Genomic DNA, 27900 nt, shown 5'->3' with positions numbered 1-27900 from the left:
TCTTCAGAGATTGTTTTTGATTGAGGTGTAGTAAAATTATAACAAAATATAAGAACTATTGGGTATTTAAATGTAATAATAATTTGAAATCTATTATAATCGATTAATATCAAATAATTTAAATGTTAAAGTATACAATAATTATACCTATAGTTTTGTATGAATGTGAAACGTGGACCTTCAGAAAAAGCATTAATTAAGATTTTTTGAAAATAAAAGCCTAAGAAAGACATTCCGACTTATAAGAGATTAAACAACCTATATTTATCCCCTGATATACTTAATAATTAAATCAAGATGATTTGGGTGGGCATGGGTGGGCAGATCATGTAGCACGCATGGGAGAAGCGAGAAAAGTTTACATGATCCTTGCTGGGAAACCTTGTGGTCAATGGCAAGACGAAGACACGAAGACGGAATGAAGATATTCAGATGGACGTGAAGGAAAATGGTAAAAATCAACAAGAATGTATTGATGTTGTCAAAGACAATGACAAATGGAAGGCTTACGTTGCTGCGGTAATAAAACTTCAGGTTTAGAAATGACAGTGTTAGTTACTTAATATGGTCATTAATAATAATGCATTAATTTTATATCAACATAACATGACTTCATTCTCCCCACAAAAAATTCTGGTGACGCCCGTGACCATAACTAACTAACTCTCTCGCCTTCTTAAACTCGAAGGTTTATGGCTGCAGCAACACAGGACATCGATCTGTCCCTATCCTGGGCAAGATCAATCCAATCTTTTCCATCCTTGCCGATTTTTCTTTACGTCCATTTCAACGTTATCTCTCCATCTTCGTCTTGCCCTTCCTATAGGTCTCTTACCATCAGGTTTCCCAACAAGAATCCCGTAAACTCTTATTTCCTATCCCATTTGTGCCACATGGCCGGGCCATCTTAATCTTCTTGATTTAATTATTCTAATAATATCTGGACAGGAATGCAAATTGTGCAGTTCTATATAATGTATGTGGCCACTAGGGGGAATATTCTTACCAAAATCTGTCGCACTTGCGCAGCATTCTGAACTGGCGGCCGATAATGCAGGCGAAGGTGGGGCCCACGACCCCTCCGGGCAGCGGCGTCTCCGAGAGACCCCCTGGGAAGAGGTCGATGTCGTCCACGTGGCCGTACAGGCTCCTGAGTTTGTCCACCAGGGGGACTGGGATCTCCCCTCGGAGGTCGTCGAAGCTGGACGCTCGGCTCAGATTGCAAAGCTCTCTGTATTCGTTGTATCCTTGGATGCCATGGTCACGTCCTAGGAAGCAAATTGTGAGGAAATTATTATGAAAATCTGATACAAAAGAAGGGTGAAATATTTTACCACAATACAAATTCGGAGATGATAAACAGAGAGAGAAACTCCTGATTGTCAATAATAAAATTGCAAAATTTGCTTTTACTTCGCTTTTTGTGCCACGTTTGGCTAATTTGCGAAGATGGCGATGAGTGATTATATGATGAAATTGATGAATGCACACTCACAAACATCCATGCCCAGGCCTGGATTCGAACCCAGGACCCCTGGTGTCGTAGGGCGATGTGCTAATCACTCCGCCAGGGCGGCCGTCTGTGCATAGGCTAACAATCTATTTTAATATATGCTCGGTATAATGCAATGATCCGGTGTTAATCCACACTTTTCAATCGGGGAGGTGGGGTGTAAGATTAGTTTTAGAGGTGGATGCAAAACTGTAAATGTGCCAAAATGACTATAAATTGGACTTCGGTCAGAAATTTTAGGGAGTGTTTTAGCAAATTAAGGGTGCTATAGGGTGTTGGGGTGTGTGGAGTGATTTATCCACACACTCCTAACACTAGTTCTCAAATTTCCTCAATACCTCCTAAACCTTTTCACAAAAACTCAATTTATTGGACTTTTAGCTCCAAATGTATCATCACACCACTCTAAATTATACCAGAAGTATTTTCCAAAATTTTCCAGTTGGAAAAATATTGGAAAATACTGCTAGTATAATGTGACAACATCCAGAATTGGAACAAACTTCAAGTTTTGTTTCCATACGGGGTGTAATACTGCTACAGCGTCAAGAAGTTAGTGGAAAGCGGGTTATACAGCTGTCTTTCCTGATGGTTCAACTTCGCGATAGAATCTGTTAGTGTCGGAACTGAAGCGAAAATTTTGGTTGTCAATGGTAAAATGAATTTACTTCAAACGTAAACTTTTTTTTTTTACCATTGACATTCGTGAAGTATTATTTTCTACGATGGGGTAATGGTAATTCTCTAATCTTCCAATCAAAGGGTACCCTGTTCGATTCCCAATGGATGTACTTTACGCAGTAGTTAGGGCCCTGTTTTAAACTGTCCAGTCCCAATTGGCGAGCCTAATCTAAAGTGGTGTTAAAACAAACAAGAGCATGACCACTTATTTATTACCCCTTTGAATGTTGATGGCAGCTAGGTCCATTCCCGAGTAGGGCGTCCTCCTGTCTTCGAAGAGGTGGTTGGTCACCTCTTCCGTGATGAACTCGTCCAGCGTCTCCATAGGGGTGGCAGCCAGCCCTCGGATGATTTCGTCCAGCATCCCGACCTCGTACAGAATGTCCGGGTTGAAGAACGTGTTCCGGAGCCGAACTCCTGGCTCCCTGTCTCCGAACTTGACGTCCATCCTCTTGAACGAGGGCCGCAGAAGGCTGTGTCCGAATCGGAAGGCGGCGGAAGCGAACTCGTTCACTATGGTTGCGTCACAGTGAGCATCGTAGCCTGGAAGAAAAGGAGTACCCTCATATTTTCTTAATGTTTAATGAAAAGGAAGAAACGTAGCTATACTGTTGTTCTGCCAATTACTAAGTTCAGTTCATTAAAATTAAACACAATATACGGATCCAAGACCCTTGCTCTATCTTAAATCAATTCCTGTCTGTAAGAACTAAAATCTCCTTACGCATGTTCAGTGGCGGCGGTTGGGTTCAAAAACCGGGGGAGAGGGTGCCCAAAGACAGTACATTTCCCTTTGTAAAGGGTGGCGCAAAAGTCATCATCCTATTTGAACTGGCCTTTATTTTGACATCTTGCTGTTTATATCAGTAGTGTTTTGCCAGTTAAATAGAAGATACTCACGAAATTTATTGTGTGCGAAAATGAATAAGTATACCCCACAAGAACGTGGAAAAATTGTGACAATTTTGCATGACAATTTTCCGGGCAGAGTAATATCCCGTTTTGGTGATTTGCCATGGCCGGCCAGGTCCCCCGATTTAACCGCTCCAAATTTATTCCTTTGGGGATATTTGAAGTCATTGGTTTATGTGAATAAGTCAGAGACGTTACAGCAACTAAAGGACAATATTCAGCATGAAATTGTAAACATTCCAACACCATGTAAAACGCAATAAAAAGAGCCGAAATTTGCATCAATTCGAATGGTGTTCATTTATTGGATGTTATCTTTAAAAATTGAGGACATAAATCTTACAAGTATCAATAAAAGTTTAACAGAAAAAACCTACTTTGCTTAATTTAAAACTCAAGCTGTAGTCTAAGAAAATCAGGAGGTGACTTTTGCGCCACCTTGTATATAAGATTTAGCATAGTGTGGGGGCAAAAGTGGCGAAAAGTTGGAGGGGCAACTTCCCCCGCCCCCCTATTTGCCGCCACTGAAGAAAAGATCAGACTGTAAAGGGGCACTCAGCGATAAAGACAAAACACAGGGTAACACACAACTCTACAGATCAGAGGGAGGCAAGGTAAATTTGGGGGAGGGGCAACATACACATAAAAAACACTCTATACCTATATGTAAATATATATAAAATATGTACTTCTAAGTGATTTTTTTTGGGGGGGGGCAGAAAGTGCCTTGCCCCCAAAAGTCGGCGCCCATGCTACTGATGATTATACTTGCCGTAGGTCCAGACAAGAGAGCCTCGTTGGTCTGCAAGACTGCAGTTGCCAGGGTGGAATACGTGGAAGTCAGCCTTGTGAAAAGGTCATCCCTTACAGCCCTATCAAGCTGAAATTCCACATATCAACTTTTCTTGTTACATCAGGAATGAAGGGTCTTGTTCAGACCGGATTGGGAACATCAGCATGGTGGTGCAATTTCATTAGTAGTCGCACATCCCCTTCACAAGCAAGCTAAGCGAATCAGCTACTATTGTATTGTAATCTACACCAGAATAAACTAAATCTAGTATAAATACTGACATGAATATACAAATCGATTGGAGAGTTAACTTTTATTGCTCATTAACTCTGGACAAAGCCAGATCCTTCAAATCCCTTTGAAGGAGAACCAAGCAATATTTGCATCTACAACTCCTTAATAAAACTTTGCGAACCAACAACAGTGCAATACTCTTACGTACAAGTGTTCCTAGCTTTATTAACTTCATGAATTCATAAAAGTTGTTGTTAATTTACTGGAAGACGAGTTGAATCTAAATCCATTATCAGATTCATTACGCTTTGTATTTTCCTACATCTTTCAAAATCTATACCGGGCACAAAATCTTATAAAATATTGATAAACTTTGTAGTTTTTGTTGATTTTTGTGTCCAATTATCCATATTTTAGTGCCATCTAAGAACAAAATATACAAGCTTGATATTCTTAGGAGTTCTCTTTGCCAATCAAGAGCGGATAAATAGTCTGAACTGTAGTCGGTTTCAAGGGCACCCGCAGAGGGGTCAGGGACACTCCCCCCTTAGATATCCGGAAAGACGTAATATAATTCCAATGGTGAAATAGTAGCGTGAAAACATGGACGAGGAATGCCGTGAAAGACAGCCTATGCAAATTATCTTAGTGGTGAGGATGCTTTATGAGAATTTTCTTCAGTGGGGAAAGGATCACCTCAAGCTTCCTCACTAGCCCCGTCTAGTTGGCTGCACTTTTTGACTCGCTTTGACTCTGTTTGCATCGAAGTAGTATATTTGGTGTCTGCACCGTCTGCACCACGTTCTGGGTCGGTGTATTCGTGGTGTATGGTCACGTGGTGCGTGCTAACTTATCAAATGACTCTTTGAAGCAGCAAACAGGCATTTGTTGAATCTTCTGAAATTCGACACCGCTTTCCGTCTAGTTGGTGGAACGTCAATTCCTTGCACCACCCTTGCACTACACCTGCACTGCACCGAGTGTCAAAAAGTGCAGCCAACTAGACGGGGCTACTATTAGCACTGCTTCCCACGTGAGAAAAAGAATCCTGCGTGCGGCCTTGGTCTGTTTGGCAGTTACAGATGGAGTTTGTACACACTTGACCAGACCTCCATGTCTACTGAAGGCTTTGAGCTGCTTCACTAAATAACGAGTGAAACAGCGCGCTATCTGTCGGCAGACGTGAATGGCGCTAATTTCAAACTGCATAATGAATTCTGCCGCACCTTGTACGTTTAAGAACAGACCCTGTTTCCCTAAATTTGTTCACAAGTATCCGAACACTGTCTCTGTGTGGAACAGGAACATCTGGAAATTCTGCTGACAAACGCCTTCTTACTTCCCTACAAAAATTCATAACGACGTAAGGGTAGTATATAAAAACGCGTTGTTTTAAATTGGCGTGGCATTATTAGGTCTGCAGGAAAGCACCAGTAATACGTAAACTAAAACAAAACAATCTAAAACACTTGTTAACACCTTAAAACTTCACAATCACGTGCAAACTGGATACCAGCTATCTGGACACTGAAGCACTGATGCGCCCAGTGCTAAGGTCAGTGTACAGCTGTGGGTCTAAATGCCAGCAGACGCGCTCTCGCTTCCCGGCGCGCTAGCCGCCACTCCACGGACAACTCGACCGTGAAAAGCAATGTAAGAATTTAGGTTCAGTGCCCCTTCTGCCAGAGACAATCACGACTTGACAAAGCTACAAAGTAAAATAAATGCGTACCATCGAAGTAACCCTCCGTCTCGAGCGTGAGGTCGTACGTGTGGACGCCGTCCCAGCCGAGGACCCTGGGCAGGAGCTCGTGGTAAGTGAGGTGCTGGACGATGGCGCTGAGGACGCGCCTGGCCTGCTGGTAGAGCGTTTCGTCGCCCCAGTGAGGATTCAGCATGGAGAGCTTGTCCGTGAGGCGGTTGTGCTCTCGCAGGAACAGCGTGTGGATGGCCGCCAGTCCCGGCTGCTCGCTGCTGCGGGCGTCCCCTGCAAGAGGTTGAAAAACACTTGGTGAGATATTGCAACGAACTTCACAATTTAAAACAAGCATAAATATATCCTAGTAATATAACCACTGAATGTCTGCTTACAAAAGATATCAAAATTATTATGCGATTGTCTATTATGTACTTATGGTGAAGCTGGTAGTCATGCAAGTTCATGACTGTAAACTAATAACTAACTAACTAACTCTCTAGCCTTCTTAAAACCGAAGGTTTGTGGCTGCAGGAACACAATACTTCCACCTGTCACTATCCTGGGCAATATCATTCAAATCTTTTAAATCCTTACCGATTTCCTTTAGGTCCATCTCAACGGTATCCCTTTATCTTCGCCTTGGCCTTCCTACACATGTCTTACCATCAGGTTTTCCAACAAAAATCCTGTAAACTCTTCATTCTTCTCCAATTCCTGCCACGTGGCCTGCCCACCTAAGTCTTCTTCATTCAATTATTCTAATAATATCTGGACAAGAATGCAAATTGTTCAGTTCTAAATTATGTAATCTTCTCCATTCACCTGTCTCCTCATCCCTTTCAGGTCAAAATATTACCCTAAGGATTTTATTTTCAAATGCTCTCAATTTATGTTCATCTCTTAATGTAAGGGACCAAGTTTCACTAGAGGCAAAATTACTGTTCCGTATATTTTAATACAAACTAATGAAGGAACAAATAATGTCGATATCGGAAATATTTTTTAAGCATAAGAATTTGATTGGTGAAAACCCCGTCAAGTTCTTTCAGAAATAGTTCGCAGAATTATTTTGGAAATTTAAAGGAAGTACATGAATTTGCAATGATTTTTTCAAACTAGCAAGTACGAACACTATCCTAACACATTAACAATGACTTAACAATGAATACTACTAGTATTAGTAGCAATAACAATCGAACAACAATCAGAAAAGTTTCTTGTCTAAGTGAACGAAGACAGGAATCATATATGAACTTTAATGCATTATTATTATTATTATTAATCCGTAACACTATGCATTTACTCGTCAAAATATAAAGACATCAGTACCCTACAAACTGTGTAGTAAATGCATTTCCTGTCTCCACAAGAATCGCCTCTCACGAAAGTAATTAATTATTTATTCCGCTCCACCGTCTGAAACTTACCTGCTCGGAAACAAACCCCTGAATCCGACTTGCATTCAGGGTGAGTTGTTATCTGAGGCATGAGGGGCTTCCCCCTGACAGGGTGTCGGGTGACGTTCAGCTTCCCTCCAGAGAATGTTCTCAGATCACGTGACTCGCACACGTCGGAGCCATACACGAAGGAGCCGTCCATGTAAGCCGTCACCTGATTCAGTTGCTCTCGGTAACCTGCAAAAAGGAGAATGCTTCATGACGTAGAACTTTTTAATTACGCGTTTCCGGACCGGGATTGCACATCTCATATTGTACCCTGTGTCAGTCTCCAACCACCCTGCAAGTTTGAATCAAGGTCACGGAAACACCCTGTATATGTAATATTTTATCGAATAACAATATGAACGATGAAAGTTATTGTTGAACCTACTAGATGCAAACCTATTTTCCAATATTCTAAAAGTGTGTTAACATTATGTTCTTCTAAGCGGAGAAAACAGGTTTGTTTCCATTGGAACAAAAATAGGTAATGAAACTGATACAGAATCCGAATGTGTTTTAAATGGAAGCACAAATCAAAGTAACAATAAAGTAACCTTTTTCTTCAAAATTATTGCAGGAGTATTTGTGTTACAATTCCTTATTCATAAATTTAAAAAAGCTCAATTCGAGTTACCTGTACGCGATACTTTCATCAATAATATTTACTACACATTAGTGATTTCCTGTGCATGTGAATTCAGTAACTGATATTGTAAATCGGTGTATTTGGTTCTAAATTCATAAAAAGAAAAATGACAACCAATCTGTACCCAGTAAGCAACCCGTCTTACACCGCAACTATACGGTGATGAGCAAATATAGATGTAAGAGTGACAATTTTCTGACGTTGAATTGCAAATTCCTTAATTACTAACAGCTGTATAGGCCCATGTGCATACATACCACGTAGTTTTCTGATGAGGCCAAGCAGGACATTTCAAATTTGAGAGTCCAATTTTTGAGTTATTGAACGTTACCTTTAGATAATTAACTTAGAATAAACTGAACTTTTTTTTCATTCTGTACTTTGCTACGCATTAAATAGTAACCTAAGCAATAACACATACTATGAGTGTTAATGATGCATTGTTCTAGTATAAGAGCCTTCCTGTGTATAAATAAGTGCATTACCTAGAGTTAGCTGGCCTGGCATGGAGCGGGTGACGGGAATGCAGAGAGGCCTCCCTGTGCTGATGTTCACCCGAGGGAAGTAAGGGTCGTTGTCGGGAACAGGGATCGGGAAACATTCCGGGTGCACCGTCTGCTGAGCATCGCAAGAACGACAGTCCAAGATTGAGTTTCCAAAGCCTGCGAAGACATAGATAACATAGTTAAATTTCCTTAATGTGGCTATCTTAGGATATTTGGTGCTTCACCTTAACTTTAAAAGATACACATATTCTACTACACACATATACAAAACATGCAAGGCATTACCGTAGAACAGCGACAAACAGGACAACAGGATTCAGGCCCGTACCCCTCGAGCTATGAAATATTTAAATGTGAACATACGTAAAAAGGTAAGAAAATAACATCGACGATTTTTGAAATTTCTAAAAAATTCAATTTTGTTCTTGTATAAATTAATGTTTGTTGTGTAGAGAGGCAGTCTCCAGAAGTCTTCAATCTGCAATATTGAGTAGTTTCAATTTCATAACCATTGATACAAGGCTACCAGACGTCCAATTTACTGATTTAGACGGGACTGTCCATTACGTTTAATCCCTGTATCGACTTTTTTTCAAACTGCAGTCGTGATGCGATAATGTCTCTCTTTTTTATTTTTTTAACTCACATTTAGATATGTTGTTTATTGTAAAAATAATTGCTAATACGCAACATTTAATTTGTAAATATATTATTTTCTAAATATAGAATTATCTTGAATGTTCATTGTTCGGATGCGGGTGGGTGTATCGATGAGTTGAATATTTTCTGTTACTTTGGAATGTAAGTTGCACCTCTACAATTGTTTATCTCTACCTGTAATAGTGCCATAGCATTGGGGGTCGCATCTAATACTCCAACAGCATTTATCCGACAACCGTTGCGGAGTGGTTAGCAAAGCGTGCTACGTAGCAAGGGATTCTTGGTTCGAATCCCAGTATGGGCATATGTGTTCTTTGTGAATGTGTTCCATCATAAGGTCCATCATATCATCGCTAATCTGCTCTTTGTTTCACATATTCGGATCCACCCTGTCGCCCAAGAAATTCTGGGCACGGCCTTAGCATCATACACAAAATAATGCGATAATATAAATAATAATGATCAATCTTATTGATCATTATTAAGAGAAAGCAAGAATTGAATAAAATTTAACACTTAAAAACATTTAAACTATTCCGTAATCTCTCTTCCATTATATTTATATATGTATATAAACACATTTTTGGATCTGGCCCGTCCCTCAAAAAAATCCTGGGTACGGGCCTGTCAGGGTTTAACTTTTCTTAGTAGTATTTTGTTTCTTAAGGCTACATTTCGAAACTACGAACTTCAGGAAATCTGCAATGCATGTCTTATACAGGGTGGCTCAAAAGAACGGGAAATTTTGGAACGGAGATTAATAAAAGGGAACACATACCTTCGAAACATTTAGTAAAGCCAGTGAATAGTACTGAGTGTGCCGTTAAGTTATTTCTTGAAGATGCCATTCGACAGATGACCACCTCCTCTGCGGAGACATTCCTGCAGTATGCGAGAGATATTGTGCATGACGCGACGTAACATTGCAACAGGAATCCTGGCAATTTCCTCTCGTATTCTTGCCTTATGTTCTTCTGTCGTAGCAGGTCGAGTACGATAAACCTCGCTCTTAAGATGACCCCACGAGAAGAAATCACATGCTGTGAGGTCAGGCGATCTTGGGGGGCCATGCAATTCAATGTCACCATTCTTGTAATATGCTTTGACCGCAAAGGCACGCTGCACACCGCTCCACTGCTCAGTGATTACTAAATGGCAACATGTTGTGACCAGCGTTGTATATGCCATTCAGTGCTACCAACCTCCCAGGGTTGCCAGGACAAGATTAAAAATTTCCCGTTCCTTTGAGTCACCCTTTATATTCTACAATGAACAGAAGTGTTCTTGTCATAAGTTAACCAGCATCGTGTTTGACAACAAGTTATTCTTTGGTGGAGAAGATTATAAAACCCAAAATATCTTCCACTACACTTCTGAATACACTTTCCAAATAGAGCTTTCAGAGGATACGATAACAACGAAAACAGCATTTTTGGAGTTACGTTCCTCTGGATCTCAGAAGATGGAAGTACATCCTAGCACACTTAAGGTTACAAATGTGCCAACAGGAACATCACGGCCTTTGGTTGTTATTGTTGAGTCATTGTCACCGTGATTCATCATTTTATCTCGTTGCCAGTGTATGTGAACCGTTGCCAGCTACACTTTCTCGGGAATGAACAATAAAGCAGGGGGACCAATAGCTTGTTTACCTCGTGATGAGGAAACAACGGTAAGAGGTGAATTTTACCATTGAAAGGAAATGCAAATCTATGCGCTAGTGTTGCAATATGCATACAAGAAACAAATGTCAGAAACTGAACACAAGAATTCTAGCACACGAATGTGCATTTCCTGATACAATGCTTTCTCCTTTATAAGCAATAACCCACGAACAGTTTATGGTTTGAGCTAAAATGAATATAGTGACGGGTAGCTACTTAGTATACATAACGTGCATTAAAAACTAGTGCCGATGTTTAAAACGAGCCTCCCCGATGGCGCAGTGGTATCTTCGTCGCCTTGTAATCAAGGTGTCCCGGATTCGATTCCCGGAGGAGGAACATAGTGGCTCGGATCCACTTTAAACTGTAGGTCTAGTACCTATTAGCCTTACTGTGCGTAAAGTGGACTTAAAACACCAACTCAATCAATCAATCAATTTAAAACGAGCAATAAAACTTTTTCTGTTTCAATATGTTACAATAAAAAGTAAAGTAAAGTGCTCCCTAGTGCTTTGCACCACGCCATGAAGGCATATAGGAGATGAGGAGTTAGGGCCCACACTTTCTTCATCACGCCCGAAGGTGGGGGTGATGTGATCAACACTTTACCTTTACCCCCAGAGTTTCCTCCAGGTACGCACTTTATACGACGCTGGGTGAGCGCCGGAGCCGCTTGAACAGGTTGAAAAAGTCCCGGTTCTCCCCAGCCGGGGATCGGACCCGGGTCTCTTGCATGGTAGTCAGACGCCCTAACGACTGAGCACAAAATGCAATACAAATAATACACGCTACAATGTAATTTGATGAAGTTTAGTAAATCACTTAATGAGTTTTTTGAGCCGCGGTCTATGGCTTTGTCACTTAAAGTTCCCGTCCATCCGTTTGACGGTGCTAGTGACCACCGCATCTTCCATGACCACAGTCTATGGTAATCATTCTTACCTAGAGATTGTTCTTCTTCCGGTGTTTAATATCTGCATATTGCAACACTGTTGTTCCGTCCTTCACGTAGCTTCACATTCAAGCGATACATTCACTTTACCGCTAACACGTCATTGCACACAAAAAGTGAAGCGTAATCTTGATTACGGGCCGGAGCTGCAATGAAGTTAATACTCTCTGTACTTACCTTTATTGACCGGAGTGTGCGTGAGGTCGTGGTCCACAAGCTGGGCGAATTGCATCAGCATGAGGGAGTACCTCACGTGGGGCCTGCTGACGTCACTGTGGATGTTCACCGACACGAGCCGGGGACTCGGAAGAGGAGCCCCGGACACGGACACAGCACGGGGACTCATGAGGCCTGAAAAGAAGTCCACAAACTTTCAAAACACCTGAAATAAATCTGCAGGATCTCAAAACAAGAGCCGAATTTGTTCCATATATTTTTGTCATGTATGGAATTTCTATACACATTTTATGGTGTACCCTTCATTAAAATGCATTGAAACTTATATCGATTTAAAGCTTATAAAATAGGCTACAACTTTTATTCGAAACAATTTCTTGTCATTTAATTTGTTCAAAAGTTAAAAGCCACAAACTTTAAAAAGTACTAGTAAATTTCACTTTTTTAAGATTATTTTTTAAATTACGGCAACACCACCGACATTATCGAAAAGTTAAACAGAATATTCTTTTGTAGCCCATCTAATAAGGATTAAAGCTAAAAAAAGATTACCTGCCTACGATGATTAGTTACGGAGATATAAGTCAATAACTGAGAGTCTGCGAAATTGATGTTTGGGGGGTAAGCACCATGAGGAGGGGCGGGGACTTTTGGGATTGTGCACTACTAGTAGTGTTCTAACAACTGACCAAAATTCAGCTTTTACGGAATTATTCCCGACATGAAACCTTTATTGACTGGGCTAGGTGTATGGATCGGTCGCAGTGGTCCCGCTGAGTGGCCACCGAGGTCCCCAGAGCAATGGATTTTGATTCATTTAAAGGAGTTTGTCCACTCAGTTAAGATTCAGAACATCCAAAATCTGAAGGAACGCATTGTGCAATGTGCAGACATGATTATGCCGGAAGTCCTGCAAAGGTTCTGGAAACGTCGCGTGAACAAATGCATTGATGTTCAAGATGCACACATTGAAGATAAATTCCTATATAACCTGACTTTTGACTCACCCTGTATTACAAAAAATGTTGCAAGTATAAACCAAATGCTTTCTTATTGTCTTACTAAAAGATAGGATTGTTTCACGATAATTGTAGTGTCTTTTCCTTTAAACTATTAGAACAAACAACGCTATTGGTTAAGATCATCATAATTGTACCACTACAATACATCGATTTCCGCTAAATTTGTAATTAATATTATACCTCATTTTAACGTTCCTATAATGTCAATTGCGCAGTGGTAACGTCCTCGCCTTGTAATCAAGGGGTCCCGGGTTCGATACCCGGTGGAGGCACATGGCACAGTGGTTCGGATTCCACTTTAAACTGTAGGTCCAGTCCCGATTAGCCTTACTGTGCATAAAGTGGACTTCAAACACCAACTCAAACAAACGTTCCTATTATGTCAATTCTACTCTTAATAATTATATTTATACATAAGTAAATATTCTCACATTATATTTGTACATATCTTAAGCACGAATCCTATAATTCACACAAATATCAAGCACAATTTTTTACCACATTTATTATTATTATAATTTTATTACTTGTAGTGGGGTTACATTGAAAGCGATAATTTGACGTTTTCATATCAACGCAGTGTTAATGTCAGGCGCTTAACACCCCTCAGTAGACATATGAGGGACGTCAAGTTGAAGAATATAATTCTATATTAAATTTGAGGGTTACACATGGGTTCCGATGTCTCCGAATAATTTCAGCATGCTCATTCTAAAAATGAAATCCATTTTTACCCATCACGTCCAGTTTTTTTTTCAGACAACAGCAATATATTAACTGCCTTAATTTCACAAAATATTGCGTAGTTATTTTCTCAATAGATGGCTCTCTACAGATGGTGGTAAAATATTGATTTTCTACAATAGAAATCCTCCAATTTTGAACTATAAATGCATGTTGGATTATATGAATTTAATCTACCTTTTATCTTCACACGAAACATTGCCATGAAAATTGTAAGTACTTTGATTACGTAGTTTTAGTTTCGAAACCCCTCATGAAAATTTCCTTCACAAAATGTCCAATATTCAATATTGTTATATGATGGATAGATTGAACTTAGTGACGTGGAGAAAAATCTTGACCTAGGGAAACGTCCTGGCGTCATGGGAAGAAATTTATTTCCGTGATCAGCATTCAAAATACTTCTAAAAATACCTAATGATTTGAAAATATTCGAACTTTTTCTCAAAATGTCGACTACCGTTATCGGCCGATGTTGTGTGGATTACTGCTGCACATAAGACAATGATAATAATTTAATAAATTAGCCTACCGTCATGGTAGGAGGGAGGCATTATCCTCCCGAAGGCCCTCATTGACTTCCCCCACTCCGGGCGGCGGAGGTTGTTGCACCAGCCGGTGATGGTCCTGTAGCGGCTGGTGTGGTCGCAGGGCAGCGTCTGCTCGTCGCAGCGGAAGACGCGCGGAATCTCGATGGCGTCAGAGACGTCGATGTTCGGAAGGACGGCCATCAATTCCCGGATGTCTCTGGGACCAACGGCCTTGTCACCCGACTCCTGGTCTTGGAGTTGGCTGCAACATGGAAATCAATATATGTAAGTAATTTTTAAAATTTATTTCATGTTCATCAGTTATTTTGCAAGCGTTTCTACTGTGCCCTTCACGGTCGAGTTGGCCGTTGAGCGGCGGCTACCACACCGGGAAGAGAGAGCGCGTCTGCCGGCAAACTGGATACAACATCAGCGTAACTGGAACCCTTAGCTATGTAATGAAATAACTTCGTACAAGTACATTGGAGTTACAATTAAAATGAGTACGAACATTGTTAAAAAAAGGTGTTGGAAATGTCCTCCTGCATCCATACATTGACAGCATTTTTCAAGGAAATTTTCACTAACAAGCATGTTCCTCTACCGAAATTACTTCAATTTCTCTCCTGAAGTTTTCTATCAATTCTTCTAATGTATGGCTTGAGGTTTAAAAGATTGATAGCTCGCCACGCAGACGTCATGCAAATGTATGTTTCTTGTGCAAAGTGCCGGAAGGATTTTTGAGGAGTAAGTTCCAATCGTGCTCCAACGTCGTCTAGTTTCTCCTATGAAAGCAGACTCCGTTTCACCCTTTGCTTCTTATCAAGAACAGACCCAGTGCCCTTAAATTTGTTTACAAATTTTTGAACACTGTCTCAAAACGCCTTCTAACTTCTCTACATGAATTCGTTATTTTAAATTGTACGTACAGCATGGAATTATTAGACTGCAGAGTAGCACCAGTAATACGTGAACTAAAACAAAACAATCTAAAAACACTTGTTAACACCTTAACACTTCACAAACACGTGCAAATTGGATACCAGCTTTCTGGATACTGAATCACTGACGCATCCAATGCTAAGGTCAACGTACAGCTGTGGGTCTAAATGCCAGAAGATGCGCTCTCATTGCCCGGCGCGGTAACCGCTGCTACACTGCCAACTCGATGGTGAATGGCACTGTAGAAACTGTCATGCTATATATGCATGTGTATATACATACATATATATATATATATATTTATACATATTTAGAAAGATATCCATATTATAAGTAGATAAATCTGTACTATTTACAATGAAGAGAGACCGGCGCACAGCTTTGGTAATCAACAAACAAACAACAAAATCGAGGGAAATGGTTGTTGTATCAGGTGACATCAGCGTAGACGGGAAACAAATAACATATTTTAAGTTATGAATGAGCACTGCGTAAGTACAAGTACAACACCGTGTCAAAAAAACATAAATTACTGAATTTAATATATAATCTAAAATAATTCAGTAGCCATTACAATATTAAAACTCAGAACAAACAAGAGTAGTAATTAGTCTACTATCTAGGGTATGTAATCGTAAGGAACCTGAGAATAAGTTATTATAAAAGTAAGTTTACACACACAAACACACACACGTACCTGTGACAGGCATGTATACAGGATGTCCTGGGAGGAAGGGGCAAGATTTTGGTATTATGGGTTATTCTAAGCAAAAAAGTTCATATGAACATGGATTCGATTTTGAACGATAACTGAGCTTAATTACCATGTACTAATTACTGCTACACCACAAATTAATGCAATAAAAATTAGTATCAGCATGTCCCTTCTAGTATTTACTTACGCAATTACCATTACATTTCCATGTTTTACATGTTACTGTTTTTGTTTACGTTTTTCTACTTCATTTTTATTTCTGTTCATATCTCAGATATCGTTCAAAATCGGACCCATGTTCATATGAACGGTTTTGCTTAGAATCACCCATACTACAATTTCCCAAAGTATTGCCACTACCTCCCGAGACACCCTGTATGTACACTTACTTTTATAACTACTTATTATCAGGTTTCTTATGACTACGTATTCTAGATAGTAGATTGTTTGTTCTGAGTAGTATTTGAGAGTTTTTATTAATACAGTAGCTCTTCAGTTTTTTGTAGATATGCAGTAAATAGTTACAGTTTTGACAGCGAATATTCAAGAATACCCGAAATTCTGCTTGCAAAATCTTTGCATGTAGAATGTTGGGTATGTATTTATCCTTATGTAGCAAAGGAAGAAAATGAACCAACCTCTGTAGGAAGCTGCTGACGAATCTTGCGGACGTGAACTGGAGGACGAGGGAAGTGTTGGCTATCTCCGCCGCCTGTCGCTTCGGTCTGTTGAAGCCATAGGCTGTCCCCACCGGCGAAAGGGGGTCCGCCGTTCGACCTGCAAAGGAATCATGCAATTAGCCTACATTTCATCTCAGTCAAGATCAGCCGCGAAACAAATAAGATAGATTTAATGCTATGCGGTTGGAAAATGCAAAACTTTTCTCCCTCTAATATCTTACATTATTTATGTCTTGCTTTGGACGTTCCTGCTGGCTGAAGGAAGTGACCAATTCTCTTCTTTTACATGTTTCCAGGCATCCCACAATTCATACTTAATTGGTACTGTGTGCCCGACCCTGTGGCCGAGTGGTTAGCACATCGCGCTGCGACGCCAAGGGTCCCGGGTTCGAATCCCGGTCGGGTTTGGTTGTTTGTAAATGTCCATTCATCAATTTCATCATTTCATCACTCATCCCCATCTTCGCAAATTAGCCAAGAGGCACAAAACGCGAAGTAAAATAAACTAAATCAATCAATCAATTAATTGGTACTGTGTGTATTAATATATCCCCTTATTCTTTCCAGGAATCCAAACTGAGATCATTGAAACAAGTAGTTGTCCAAAGCACTAGTCTTCTAAGGCTTCTCATGGGTAAATCAAAGTAGATTGCTTACTTTATGTTGTTTATTTCTCTCATTTAATGATAAAAATAATATAATCATACAATGATAATAATATTATTGTTTCACTCGCTCTCGGTCCCTGATTTTCGCTTTTAAAAATAAAACTCTTGGTCACAATGTAATAAACAAATTTGCTACGGATATACGAGGGTCGTTCAAGGAAAAAGTTTCTTTTTTTTTTTTTTAATAAAGTGCGAGCCCGATAAATGAAATGAAACTAGCAATGTGTTCTTTCGTCTTTCCTCTACAATTACACACAATGCAATGTTCGTTCGTGCACATGATTAGCGTGAGTCATGCAGTGAGAAACGTGCCCTGGCCGCAAGGAGTAGCGAGTCATGGCGGAACAACATGTTTTGGCGGTGTGGAGTAAAGAAGAGATACGTTCTGTGATCCGGTATGAGTGGGCAAATGGTCTTGCTCCTATCGACATCCACAGGAAGCTGGTTGTTGTTTATGGAGAGACTGTAATGTCAATGCAAGTGGTGCGAAGGTGGTGCAAATCGTTTTCTGAAGGACGAACAAGCATATTCGATGAAGATCGCCCCGGTGGCCCGTCTGTAGTCAGTGACGCAACATTGGTTGACAAAGTGAATGAATTGGTTTCGGCCAACCGTCGAATCAAGGTTCGTGAAGCAGCCGCTGATTTGAACATTTTTGTCGGGACTGCACGCAAAATCATCCACGAAAAATTGGGATACGTGAAGGTTTAATCGCGTTGGGTCCCACGACAACTCACTGCAGAACACGACGCGTATGATATGTTGCCTGGATTCTCTGACCTGGTACCACAATGAAGGGAACGACTTTCTCTGCCGTATTGTGACTCAGGATGAGGCTTCGTTCATCACTACACTGCAGAATTCAAACGGACGTCAATGGATTGGAAACAGCCGTGAAAAGTGTTCTTCGTTTCCTGGACCCCGAATTTTATGCAGATGGCTTTAAAAAACTTATGCAACGATGGGGCAAATGCTTGTGCCGCCTTGGAAATTATGTTGAAAAGTGAGAAAGGACCATGCTACTTGGTGCAACTTGATTTTTGTCTGTAACTTTAGAAATATTTTTTTTGAAACGTAGGGAAACTTTTTCCTTGAACGACCATCGTGCTTTGGTGTATGAATAATATGACGACGTCATTGGAGATGGCGCTACAGTCTCTCTAGTCCTTGCGTGGGCAAGCGCGTGCGTCTGGACGATTCTGCCGTTAAATGCCAATCGTACGGACGTGTGCTTTGAGTTGGTATTTTAAGTCCATTTTATGCACAGTAAGGCTAATCGGGACTGGACGTACAGTTTAAAGTGGGATCCGAACCACTGTGTCATGTGCCTCCACCGGGTATCGAACCCGGTACCCTTTGATTACAAGGCGACGACGATACCACTGCTACCATGTGTGCTTTGAATCTGAGTTCTTGGCCCTGGTGTTGTGAAACACCTGATAGTGGTTCGTGTTTGTTTCGGGTTCGGTTGAAAGTTCGTGCTAACAACCAGTGGTTCGTACAGTATGAATCGGTACTCAGTGGAACACCGTCTGCTTATCATTCGCACGTACTAGGAAAGGAAATGTCTATTGGTTTGATTGATTGATTTGCTGTTTTGAGTTCGCTTTATGCACAATAAGGCTAATAGGGACCTGACCTACAGTTTAAAGTGGAATCCGAACCACTATGTGCCTCAACCGGGTATCGAATCCGGGACCCCTTAATTACAAGGTAGCGACGCTACTACTACGCCATCGGGGAGGTCCGAAATGTATATTGCAACAATTATCGTGGAACTGCAAGACAGAATTCGGCGGGAAATTGACGCTGTGACTCCTGATGTGTTGGTGGCTACCTTCTGTAAAATAGAGATGTTTGTGCAGGCATGCATTTGATGCTAATTGCGACCACTTCCAACACTCGCTGTGACGTCAACATGCTTCTCATACACCAAGGTGTGTTCGTTGCAATGTTCATTATATTATGACCAATAGTTTGATTTTTATAAGCGAAAATCAGGGGCCGAGAGCCAGTGAAACACCATGTACGTACAATAGAAACACATATTTAATAATATTGAAAGTCAACTGATAAGGACAGCGCGCTACTACGCCAGCCAGAGGTACCGAGTTCGAATCCCGGCTTTGGCACGGGTGTTCATCAACTCTTCGTCGTCTTCGTGATTAGCCAAAGGTGACAGAAAAGCCACCAAATCAATCTATGGATCAATAATATTAACATTTCAAACATAATCAGAAATATAAATTGTTCGATAGAAGCCAGAAGACATTTCCGTACCTGTCTTTTGAAGACGAAAGTGAAAGAATTGTAATTATGAATTAAAAAAGGAGCTGATTAAAGTATGTATGCCCTGTTCCGTATTCCAGTGCATAATAATGTTCGAAATAATATCGTGTGTATGTTCCGCGCAGAGAAACATATACTAATTATTATAATTTATCTATCTTTGAGCCATGCTGAATATATTCCACCCTCCAAAATCCTGCACACTAGATCCGTTGGATAATGTGTCATTGCGGAAACAATATTGGTGATAATGTGTAATTAATGTGACTTGTTGATTTTGCATATTATATGACCATAACATATTAATATGTTATAATTGCAAGAAACAAAATCAAATTAATTATCCTGATATGTTGCGTGATTTATTTTGAGAGTGCAATGCAAAGAAGAGCAAAAATGCTTTGAAAAGTTTTTTAAGCAGTTGGTAGTTACCTTAATTACAGAATACTGAAACATTAAGCTACTATTGATTGATTGATTTGCTTTATTTCTCTTCGATTCTTGTGCCACTTTTAGCTAATTTACGAAGGTGGGGTTGAGTGATGACATTATGAAATTGATACTCACCCGGTACCCCTTGCGTTGTATGACGATGTGCGGTGCGATGTGCAGTGCATTAAGGTACTAGACCGTTATTCGCGTGTGGGGTACAAATTGTGCTGATTGTACTACAGAAACATTCCTCTATTCGTTTCTCCTTAAACTATTTAATGTTCATTTCGTAAAGGAAAGAAAATGAATGTAATTGCGAAGAAATTGTCCACCCATATTTTCGGGAACAGTTTCGTTAGATAAAAAGTAATACTGAAATCAGCGGCGACTCGTGGCTTTTTTGAAGTGTGGGAAGAAGTTATGGTAAACTGAGGAAGATTTGAAAAATGTGTTCAATTACAGTCGCAGAAATCGCTTGTACTATCCATTGCATTTAGAATGTTACCTGCAGGCCCACGCACAAGATAGGGCAAGGGACCCCTGCGTCCTTGAACTATGAAATTTTTTAATGTGAACCTATAAAAAGACAACGAAAATACATGACGATATTTCAGATTTTGCAAGAATTTTGATTTTGTCCCCTCTCCCTGTCGTGTGGATTGAGGATAATAAAAAGTGCTGCTCAAACTCTGAAATTATGATAAATGCTTCTAAATTGTGCTAGGATTTATTGTTAATTACTTTTTTCGGATAACTACAGTTTTAAGTTCAATTATCCATATATTTCTCGAGTTCTGAACTTCCGTTACTTATTATTCAGTACACAAAATTGTGTAGAATGGCTCAACAAACGAGATGGGTTGAGCATAGAACTTGAAACGGTTTGAGAAAATGGTTTGTTTACCCCCAACCTTCTATCGATTTACTGCCATAAAATCTCCTCAGGAACAAAATCTACAGGATAAAGAAAAGATAGAGAATGATGGATCGTCGCATGGTTGTAAAAGAAGCGTGTCGCTGTGTGTGCAGACTCCCTTTTATTTCAAACAAAGTCCGCTGGTGAAGTATAAATAATATTTGAACGTAATTTTATTTCAATTTCCTTTGAATTCGATTTCCCTCTCCCAGGGACTCGCGTTTGCAGATTATACTAGATTTGACCATTATGCCAAAAGCAGGATGCTAGGGGCCAACGAAGATCAAACTGTGCTACGTATAGTACCATTTTGATGGGGTTGGCACCACTGATGTAGGAACCCCTCGATGATTCCTCGCTGGATGCTTTAAAACCGCAAACCCCCGCCCCCTCCCCGCTACTTTTCCACTCTTCACCCATCTGTTTGTAGTGATACCAGCGAGGTTCCTCAGGCCGGGCAGCAAAGCGTGTGTGTCCATCGTCTTTTGGGTGCGGCTGGAAGGAGCGCCACCACCACCAGTCAAATCTTGACAGTAGCTAACCTAGTCAATTGTACGTACATTGAGCTCATAATTTTATAACGCGCATTATTATTAAACTCCTAAAAAGTAGAGAACTGGAAGCAAGTATAAATGAACTGTAGGAAGTTCCTCACTTCCTACATGGAGGAATCGCCCCCGACTGAAATATCTCGAGCGGGTCAACGAGCCATTTGAGTTTATCAACCGCTCGACCACAAAATCCAATTTCAGCATTCTATATAAAAATATGAGCGTTCTTATAACTGAATGAATACTCACGTTGATGCCACAGGCTTATCTCCTTCTCCAGAATCTCCGTGACGTCACGCTTAGCCCTGGCAACGGAGTCCGCCAGCAGAACGTCGGAGACCACAAAATGAGGAGAAGATGTCCTCCACTTGGAGAGGTCCACGGATCGGATCACGCCTCCTCCACAACTAGCCATCGCGTTGCTGGAAGACAAGAAGAGACAGTGAAATTTAGTTTTATGCACCAAGTACAGTGAGTTCGTTTTGGCTCGTTTTGGCCGAGATAGTGCGTGAACAACTTTTAACAACTCTCTATAAGAGAGGTTAGTACTCTTAATGCAATATTAATACAATTGTATACATGCTAAAGATATGTGCGTAAATAAGCGAGACGTTACGGGACGAAAATGCCGGCATCTGAGCCATGTCACGCGGTATTTCGGCCCAGAGATAAAACGAACAAACTGCACAAAACGATACTGAAGCAACCCATTATTCTACATTCGGGTCATTCCATGCCAAATCATCACAATTCCCAACCCGACCATCTCAGATTTTCACGAAATTTGGTACGATGGTAAATTTATTCATTTATTGATTTGGTTCATTTTACTTCGGTTTTGTGCCACTTTCGGCTAATTGCGAAGATGGTGATGCCTGATGATATGATGAAATTGATGAATGAACACTCACAAACAGCCTTGCTCAGGCCGGGATTCGAACCTGGGGGTACGATGGTAGAGAACGTGAAGTAACTTACATGTGTAAAATTTTAGCACTCAATCATACATGGTGTTTGTACAGAAGGGATGCCAACGTCATAAGAAATGTCAAAGCTATGCAAAGCAAATTTCGTGAAAATTCGAGATGGTCGGGCTGAGAAGTTTATTTCTTTTTTTGTGATTTGGCATTGAATGGCCCATTCTCTTATTAACAAAATTTAAATTTAAATTGAAGCCACAACTCATAAGTTACGCTGCAAGTTTTAACATGCTATTGCAAGAAATAAATTATTGTTTTTTCATCAGGCAAAACTATCGAGAGTTAATTTCAATCGTCTGTAATTCAATGAATTGAAGTTTATTTTAAGTCCATTATTATGCACTAATTGGGACTGGACCTACAGTTTAAAGTGGTATCCGAACCGCTCTGTGCCTACACCAGGTATCGAACCCTGGACACCTTCATTACTAAGCCACGACAATATTACTGTACCATCGGGGAAGTTATTAACTGTATAACTAGAGTTTAATAGCTATATTGTGTCCTGTACGAACTATGTAAGATTCAATAAGAGATTGTGTCATAAATTGATTAATTCTTAATTTTTCGCTACAGAGATGTTTCTGTTATAAGCTGTAGGAAAACTGGCATTACATGCTTCTACTCGACACAGTTGGATAATGTCCTACACAAGAACTAACGGCTTGAGCAATCATGATTCTATCCTTTGGGGGCCTTAGCACTAAAAACGTTTCTACGACAAAAATTAACTTTTATTGGAAATGTAGGCTTCCAATAGGTTAAAATGGTACCTCACGATATCAGTGATTGCAGAATCTGAATGCGAAAATTTTTCATCATAATTTATTTATGTATTACATTATTTTCCCAGGCTACAATCTGCATATTATTGTATTCCATAATTTCGTCATTGTTTTACATTCATCGTTGTCTGGGAGTCCGTGGCGGGGTCACAGCACAGCGCGCTACGAGGCCAGGGGTCCCGGGTTCGAATTCCGGCATAGGTGTTTGTGAATGTCCCTGCATCAATTTAATCATATCATCACTCATCCGCATCTTCGCGATTAGACAAAAGTGGCAGTAAAGGGAAGTAGAACAAATCCAATCAAATCAATAATCGTTCTCTGCCTTAATAGGCAGGATTTTCACTGCAAGCGCCAGACTTTCCGATGAAGTGCCTTGCGTTTCATGTCAGCATAGTATGTACGTATCATCTACTTCTTATCCGGATGTTTACTCACTAACTATTATTTGCAATGTATCATCAACCAAATCCTTTTTAGCCAGTGTCTCAGCCAATTTTGTGGTTCTTTTACTGACCACTTCCAGTGTTGCTCTTCTTTCAGTAACCCATTCCAACAGTTCTTTATTTCTTGCTTCTTCTGCCCATCTTTAACTTCAGTCAAGTTAGATTCTGGAACTAAAGGTTCTGCTGTGTGTACTTCATTTACTTCTGATTTATCTCCTACATGAACATTTAAAAGGTCATTAAAGTAGTTCTTCCATATATTTAGAATATCGCTTGGGTCAGCTAGAAAATCACCGTCTTTATCTTTTATCAAGTTTACTTTAGGTTGCCACCCCTTTCTAAATTCATTTACAGCTTTATATAAATCTTTGATATTTTTGTTTTTGCTGTTTGTTTCAATTTCGTTAAGTTTGCTTTTCAAGTAATCTCTTTTTTTACTTCTAAACGTGCGATTCACATCAGACAGACACTTGGAAAAAAAGTGGGAATATAATCAAAATGTCCATCAGCTATTCATTGATTTCAAAAAAGCATATGATTCGGTCAAAAGAGATAAATTATATAATATATTAGTCGAGTTTGGAATACCTAAGAAGCTTGTTAGTATGATAAAAGTATGCACCAGTGAAACAGAAAGTAAAATTCGTGTGGGTATTAATGTGTCTGACAAATTTACAATTCATGATGGGTTAAAACAAGAAGATGCATTATCTCCATTGTTCTTTAATTTTGCCTTAGAATATGCTGTTAGGAAGGTAAAAGAAACTAAAGAAGGACTAAAATTAAATGGTGTGACTCAGTTGTTAGCATATGCAGATGATGTAGACTTATTAGGGGATGATATAAATACAATTAAGAATAATGCTAAAATATTTTTCAAAACTGCTAAAGATATAGGTTTGGAAGTTAACAAAGAGAAAACTAAATATATGCTTACAGATCGAAACCAAGTGTTAGGTAATAATCAAAATCTAATTATTGATAACAACTCGTTTGAACCAGTTTCCAAATTCAAATACTTAGGAGTAATATTAACAAATGAAAATTCTATTAAAGGGGAAATAAAAAGTAGACTTAATTCAGGAAATGCATGTTACTTCTCTCTTCTTAAACTTTTGTCTTCTCGTTTAATATCTAAGAAACTAAAAGTTAAAATATACAAAACCGTAATTTTGCCTGTAGTATTATATGTGTGTGAAACTTGGTCCCTTACATTGAAAGAGGAACATAAATTGAGAGTATTTGAAAATAAGATCCTTAGGAAAATCTTTGGAGCTAAAAGGGATGAGGAGACAGGTGAGTGGAGAAGGTTACATAATTTAGAACTACATAATTTGTATTCATGTCCAGATATTATTAGAATAATTAAATCAAGAAGACTTAGGTGGGCAGGCCATGTGTCACGAATGGGAGAGGAAAGAGGAGTTTACAGGATTCTTGTTGGGAAACCTGATGGTAAGAGACCTGTAGGAAGGCCAAGACGAAGACGGAGGGACAACGTTGAGATAGACGTAAAGGAAATCGGTAGGGATGGAAAAGAGTATATAGATCTTGCTCAAGATAGGGACAGATGGAAGGCGTGTGTTGCTGCAGCCATGAACCTTCGGGTTTAAGAAGGCTAGAGAGTTAGTTAGTTAGTTAGTTCTTCTGCCCATTTCCCTTCTTGCTCCATACTTCAACTTAGACACATTTCTAAAATTTCTAGTAGTTTTCCCCTTTTCTTCGTAGAGTCCAGGTTTCCGCGCCCAACGCAACACTTCACACAAAACATTTCATTAGTTTCATTCTTAAATGCTTGTTCAAAGGTGCACAAAACACACTTATTCTATTAAAAGCTTAATAATCACGTTTAATATTATTACCTAATTACTTGCATTCAAAAGTGCATACAACTAAGAGTACATGGGGTAGATTAACTAAACGAAATGAAAATAGGGGGCTGGGCAGAATTGCGCTGGGAAAAGCAAAGCGAGAGCGGGACGAAAGTCGCTGGTTCCCGCGCACTGTGTGGCAACGTCAACCGGGCTCCGTTGCCTAGCTCGAGCGTCAGACCGACCTCTCCTCGGGACATACAGTTGTCATCCCTGACCTTTTGAGCAAATACCGTCAGTTCGCATTACATGGTTTACAAATACTAAGTCTACAACGGATGTTTCATTCTTTTAAACCTCCGAACACTCGGGGTAGTGCTCCGAAGTGGCAACAGCGCGAACTTCTGCCACCCGTCTAATTTCATGGCCGTGCGTTTAGGAACTATGTGCGAGTTACTAGTGTAGAAATCTACGTTTATTTAAAGTGCGCTTAGTTAATTTATTGACACTTCTTAAAACTATTACATAGCACATTCCTCAGCTTCATTTTTAAGTTTTTAATAAACTAAATTTAATGAATGTCCATAATTGAAATAATTATTTGGAGGGAGACAACACAGAGGCGAAGGTTAATGAGAATACGTACAGGAAGGCGTCCTTCTCAATGAAGACCCTCGGCTGGACCTCCTGGATGCCGTCGCTGTTGTCGCAGATGATCCTCGAGAAGCTCGTCTTCCTGAGCTCGTTGAGCTGCTCTGAAAATAGGAATAATCAATTAGGATTTTACTTAAATATTACATTTGTATTATAAAGTTCAGACCAGAAGCATGACCAAATTTTTACACTATATAGGCAAAAGTCGCCGGACACCCAAGTGAACGTGGAGGTAGTGTCATGGTCTGGGGCTGTTTTTCCTGGTTTGGGCTCGGGCCACTATTTTTGTCAATGGCAACATGAACAGTTGCGTTTATGAGGACATTTGAGACACTAGCATGCTGCCCACACTGTGGCAACAGTTTGAAATGGGCCCTTTTCTCTATCAGCACGATGATGCCTTTGTCCATAAAGCAGGGTCCATTTAATCGTGGATTGAGGACAATCAGGTATATGTGCTTAGCTGGCACGCTCAAAGCCCCGACTGGAACCCCATAGAACATCTTTGGGATGAACTGGAGCGTCGGTTGCGTGCCAGACTCACTCGACCAAAAACCACCCATGAACTATTCACGAGGCTACAAGACGAATGGGGAAAAATTCCACCAACAATTGTACCAGAACTTAGTGAAAAGCCTGCCCCGAAGAGTAATACTGTAATAATAGCGAAGGGAGGTCCGACATCTTATTAGTTACCTGGCTGGTGTCTTTGGAATGAACAGCAGTGAGTGTCAGGTGACTTCGTCAAATTTAGTGGTTCGTATTTTCTATAGCAATACTAGTAGTTTGAAAAGATTTTCTCTGACATTTGACCAGGTGAGTCGATAGCAGAAAATCTTTTCATCATTCGTCGCCAGGAAAGCTTCTAGAATTACTTGAAGACTAGTGAGATTTTCAAGTTCAGGTGTGGTGTGTATGTGTGCTGTATGTACAGTGAGTGTAAAAAGTGTTTGGACACTGCAGTAGTTGCGTTAATAATGGATTCTCTTGGCGTTCTGGATGGTGGTGGGTAAGCGGGATAAATGTGCAAGGGTTCTACCTCAAATTCTTTCTTTCTTGGCAAAACAACGAAATAAAAATATCAAAACATAAACAATCCATGAACAATTATAACAAAAATGCCACAAATTATGGGCACAGAAAGTCTTTGGACACTTAGTAAAAAAAACATTAAAAAGGACATCAGTGAAACACGATCAATAAACCTGGACTGCCATATACGTACTACTGACCCATTCAACCTCTGGGCTCGCAGCTGTCAGTTCGCAAGTCTCAGTACCGCCAAGAGCTCTGCGTCATTGACCACGATAGTGCAACATGGGTCCTGGAAGGAGAGAGTTCACAGTTTTTTAACGTCGGCAAGTTATCCGGCTTCACAGTCAGTGCAAATCATTACGGGAAATGTCACGCTTGTCTGGAATTCCTAAATCAACAGTGCACGTGATCATAGATCGCTTTGGCGAAAGAGAAACAGTAGAAAATAAGCCGAGGAGTGGACGACCAAGAGTGCTTTCTCTGCAAGACGAACGGTTTATTTTGCGAACTATAAAAAAAGACCCCAAAACTAGTACTCCGACGTTGGCTGTAAGCCTTCAAGACCGAGATGAGTAAGTTTCCTCCAGTACAGTTCGTAATGTACGAGTATGCCGACGAAATGCCTACCATAGACGAGTGGCAAGGAAGACATTTTGGGTTAGTGCAATAAGCAGAAAGAAACGCTTCAAATTTACCCTATATCATCGCAATTACGATGAAGACTTCTGGAACAAGGTAAATTTTTCGGACGAAAGCAAATTCAACTTATTTGGATCGGAAGGTAGGCATATGGTATGGCGGCAAAGAAATACAGAGTTGGA

General features: G+C 40.1%; 1 protein-coding gene across 1 annotated transcript in view; it reads right to left on the bottom strand.

Moving 5' to 3' along the window:
• LOC146004340 (uncharacterized) overlaps window positions 1-27900 on the bottom strand; it is a 168993-nt gene that overhangs the window by 9743 nt on the left and 131350 nt on the right. Inside the window, exons 13-22 of the mRNA XM_083143128.1 lie at window positions 26037-26145; window positions 21618-21790; window positions 16471-16609; window positions 14178-14437; window positions 11880-12053; window positions 8406-8582; window positions 7260-7466; window positions 5866-6120; window positions 2411-2737; window positions 1007-1268 (exon numbers count right to left, since the gene is read on the bottom strand). Coding sequence (XP_082999254.1) covers window positions 1007-1268; window positions 2411-2737; window positions 5866-6120; window positions 7260-7466; window positions 8406-8582; window positions 11880-12053; window positions 14178-14437; window positions 16471-16609; window positions 21618-21790; window positions 26037-26145 — 2083 coding nt within the window. The remainder of the gene's footprint in view (window positions 1-1006; window positions 1269-2410; window positions 2738-5865; window positions 6121-7259; window positions 7467-8405; window positions 8583-11879; window positions 12054-14177; window positions 14438-16470; window positions 16610-21617; window positions 21791-26036; window positions 26146-27900) is intronic.

Source organism: Lepisma saccharinum, chromosome 21 (assembly GCF_977018435.1).
Source record: "Lepisma saccharinum chromosome 21, izLepSacc3.1, whole genome shotgun sequence".
In the NCBI taxonomy this organism is placed as follows: Eukaryota; Metazoa; Arthropoda; class Insecta; order Zygentoma; family Lepismatidae; genus Lepisma; species Lepisma saccharinum.
The sequence above is the reverse complement of the archived record's forward strand: the minus strand, read 5'-3'. Positions and strand labels throughout refer to the sequence as shown.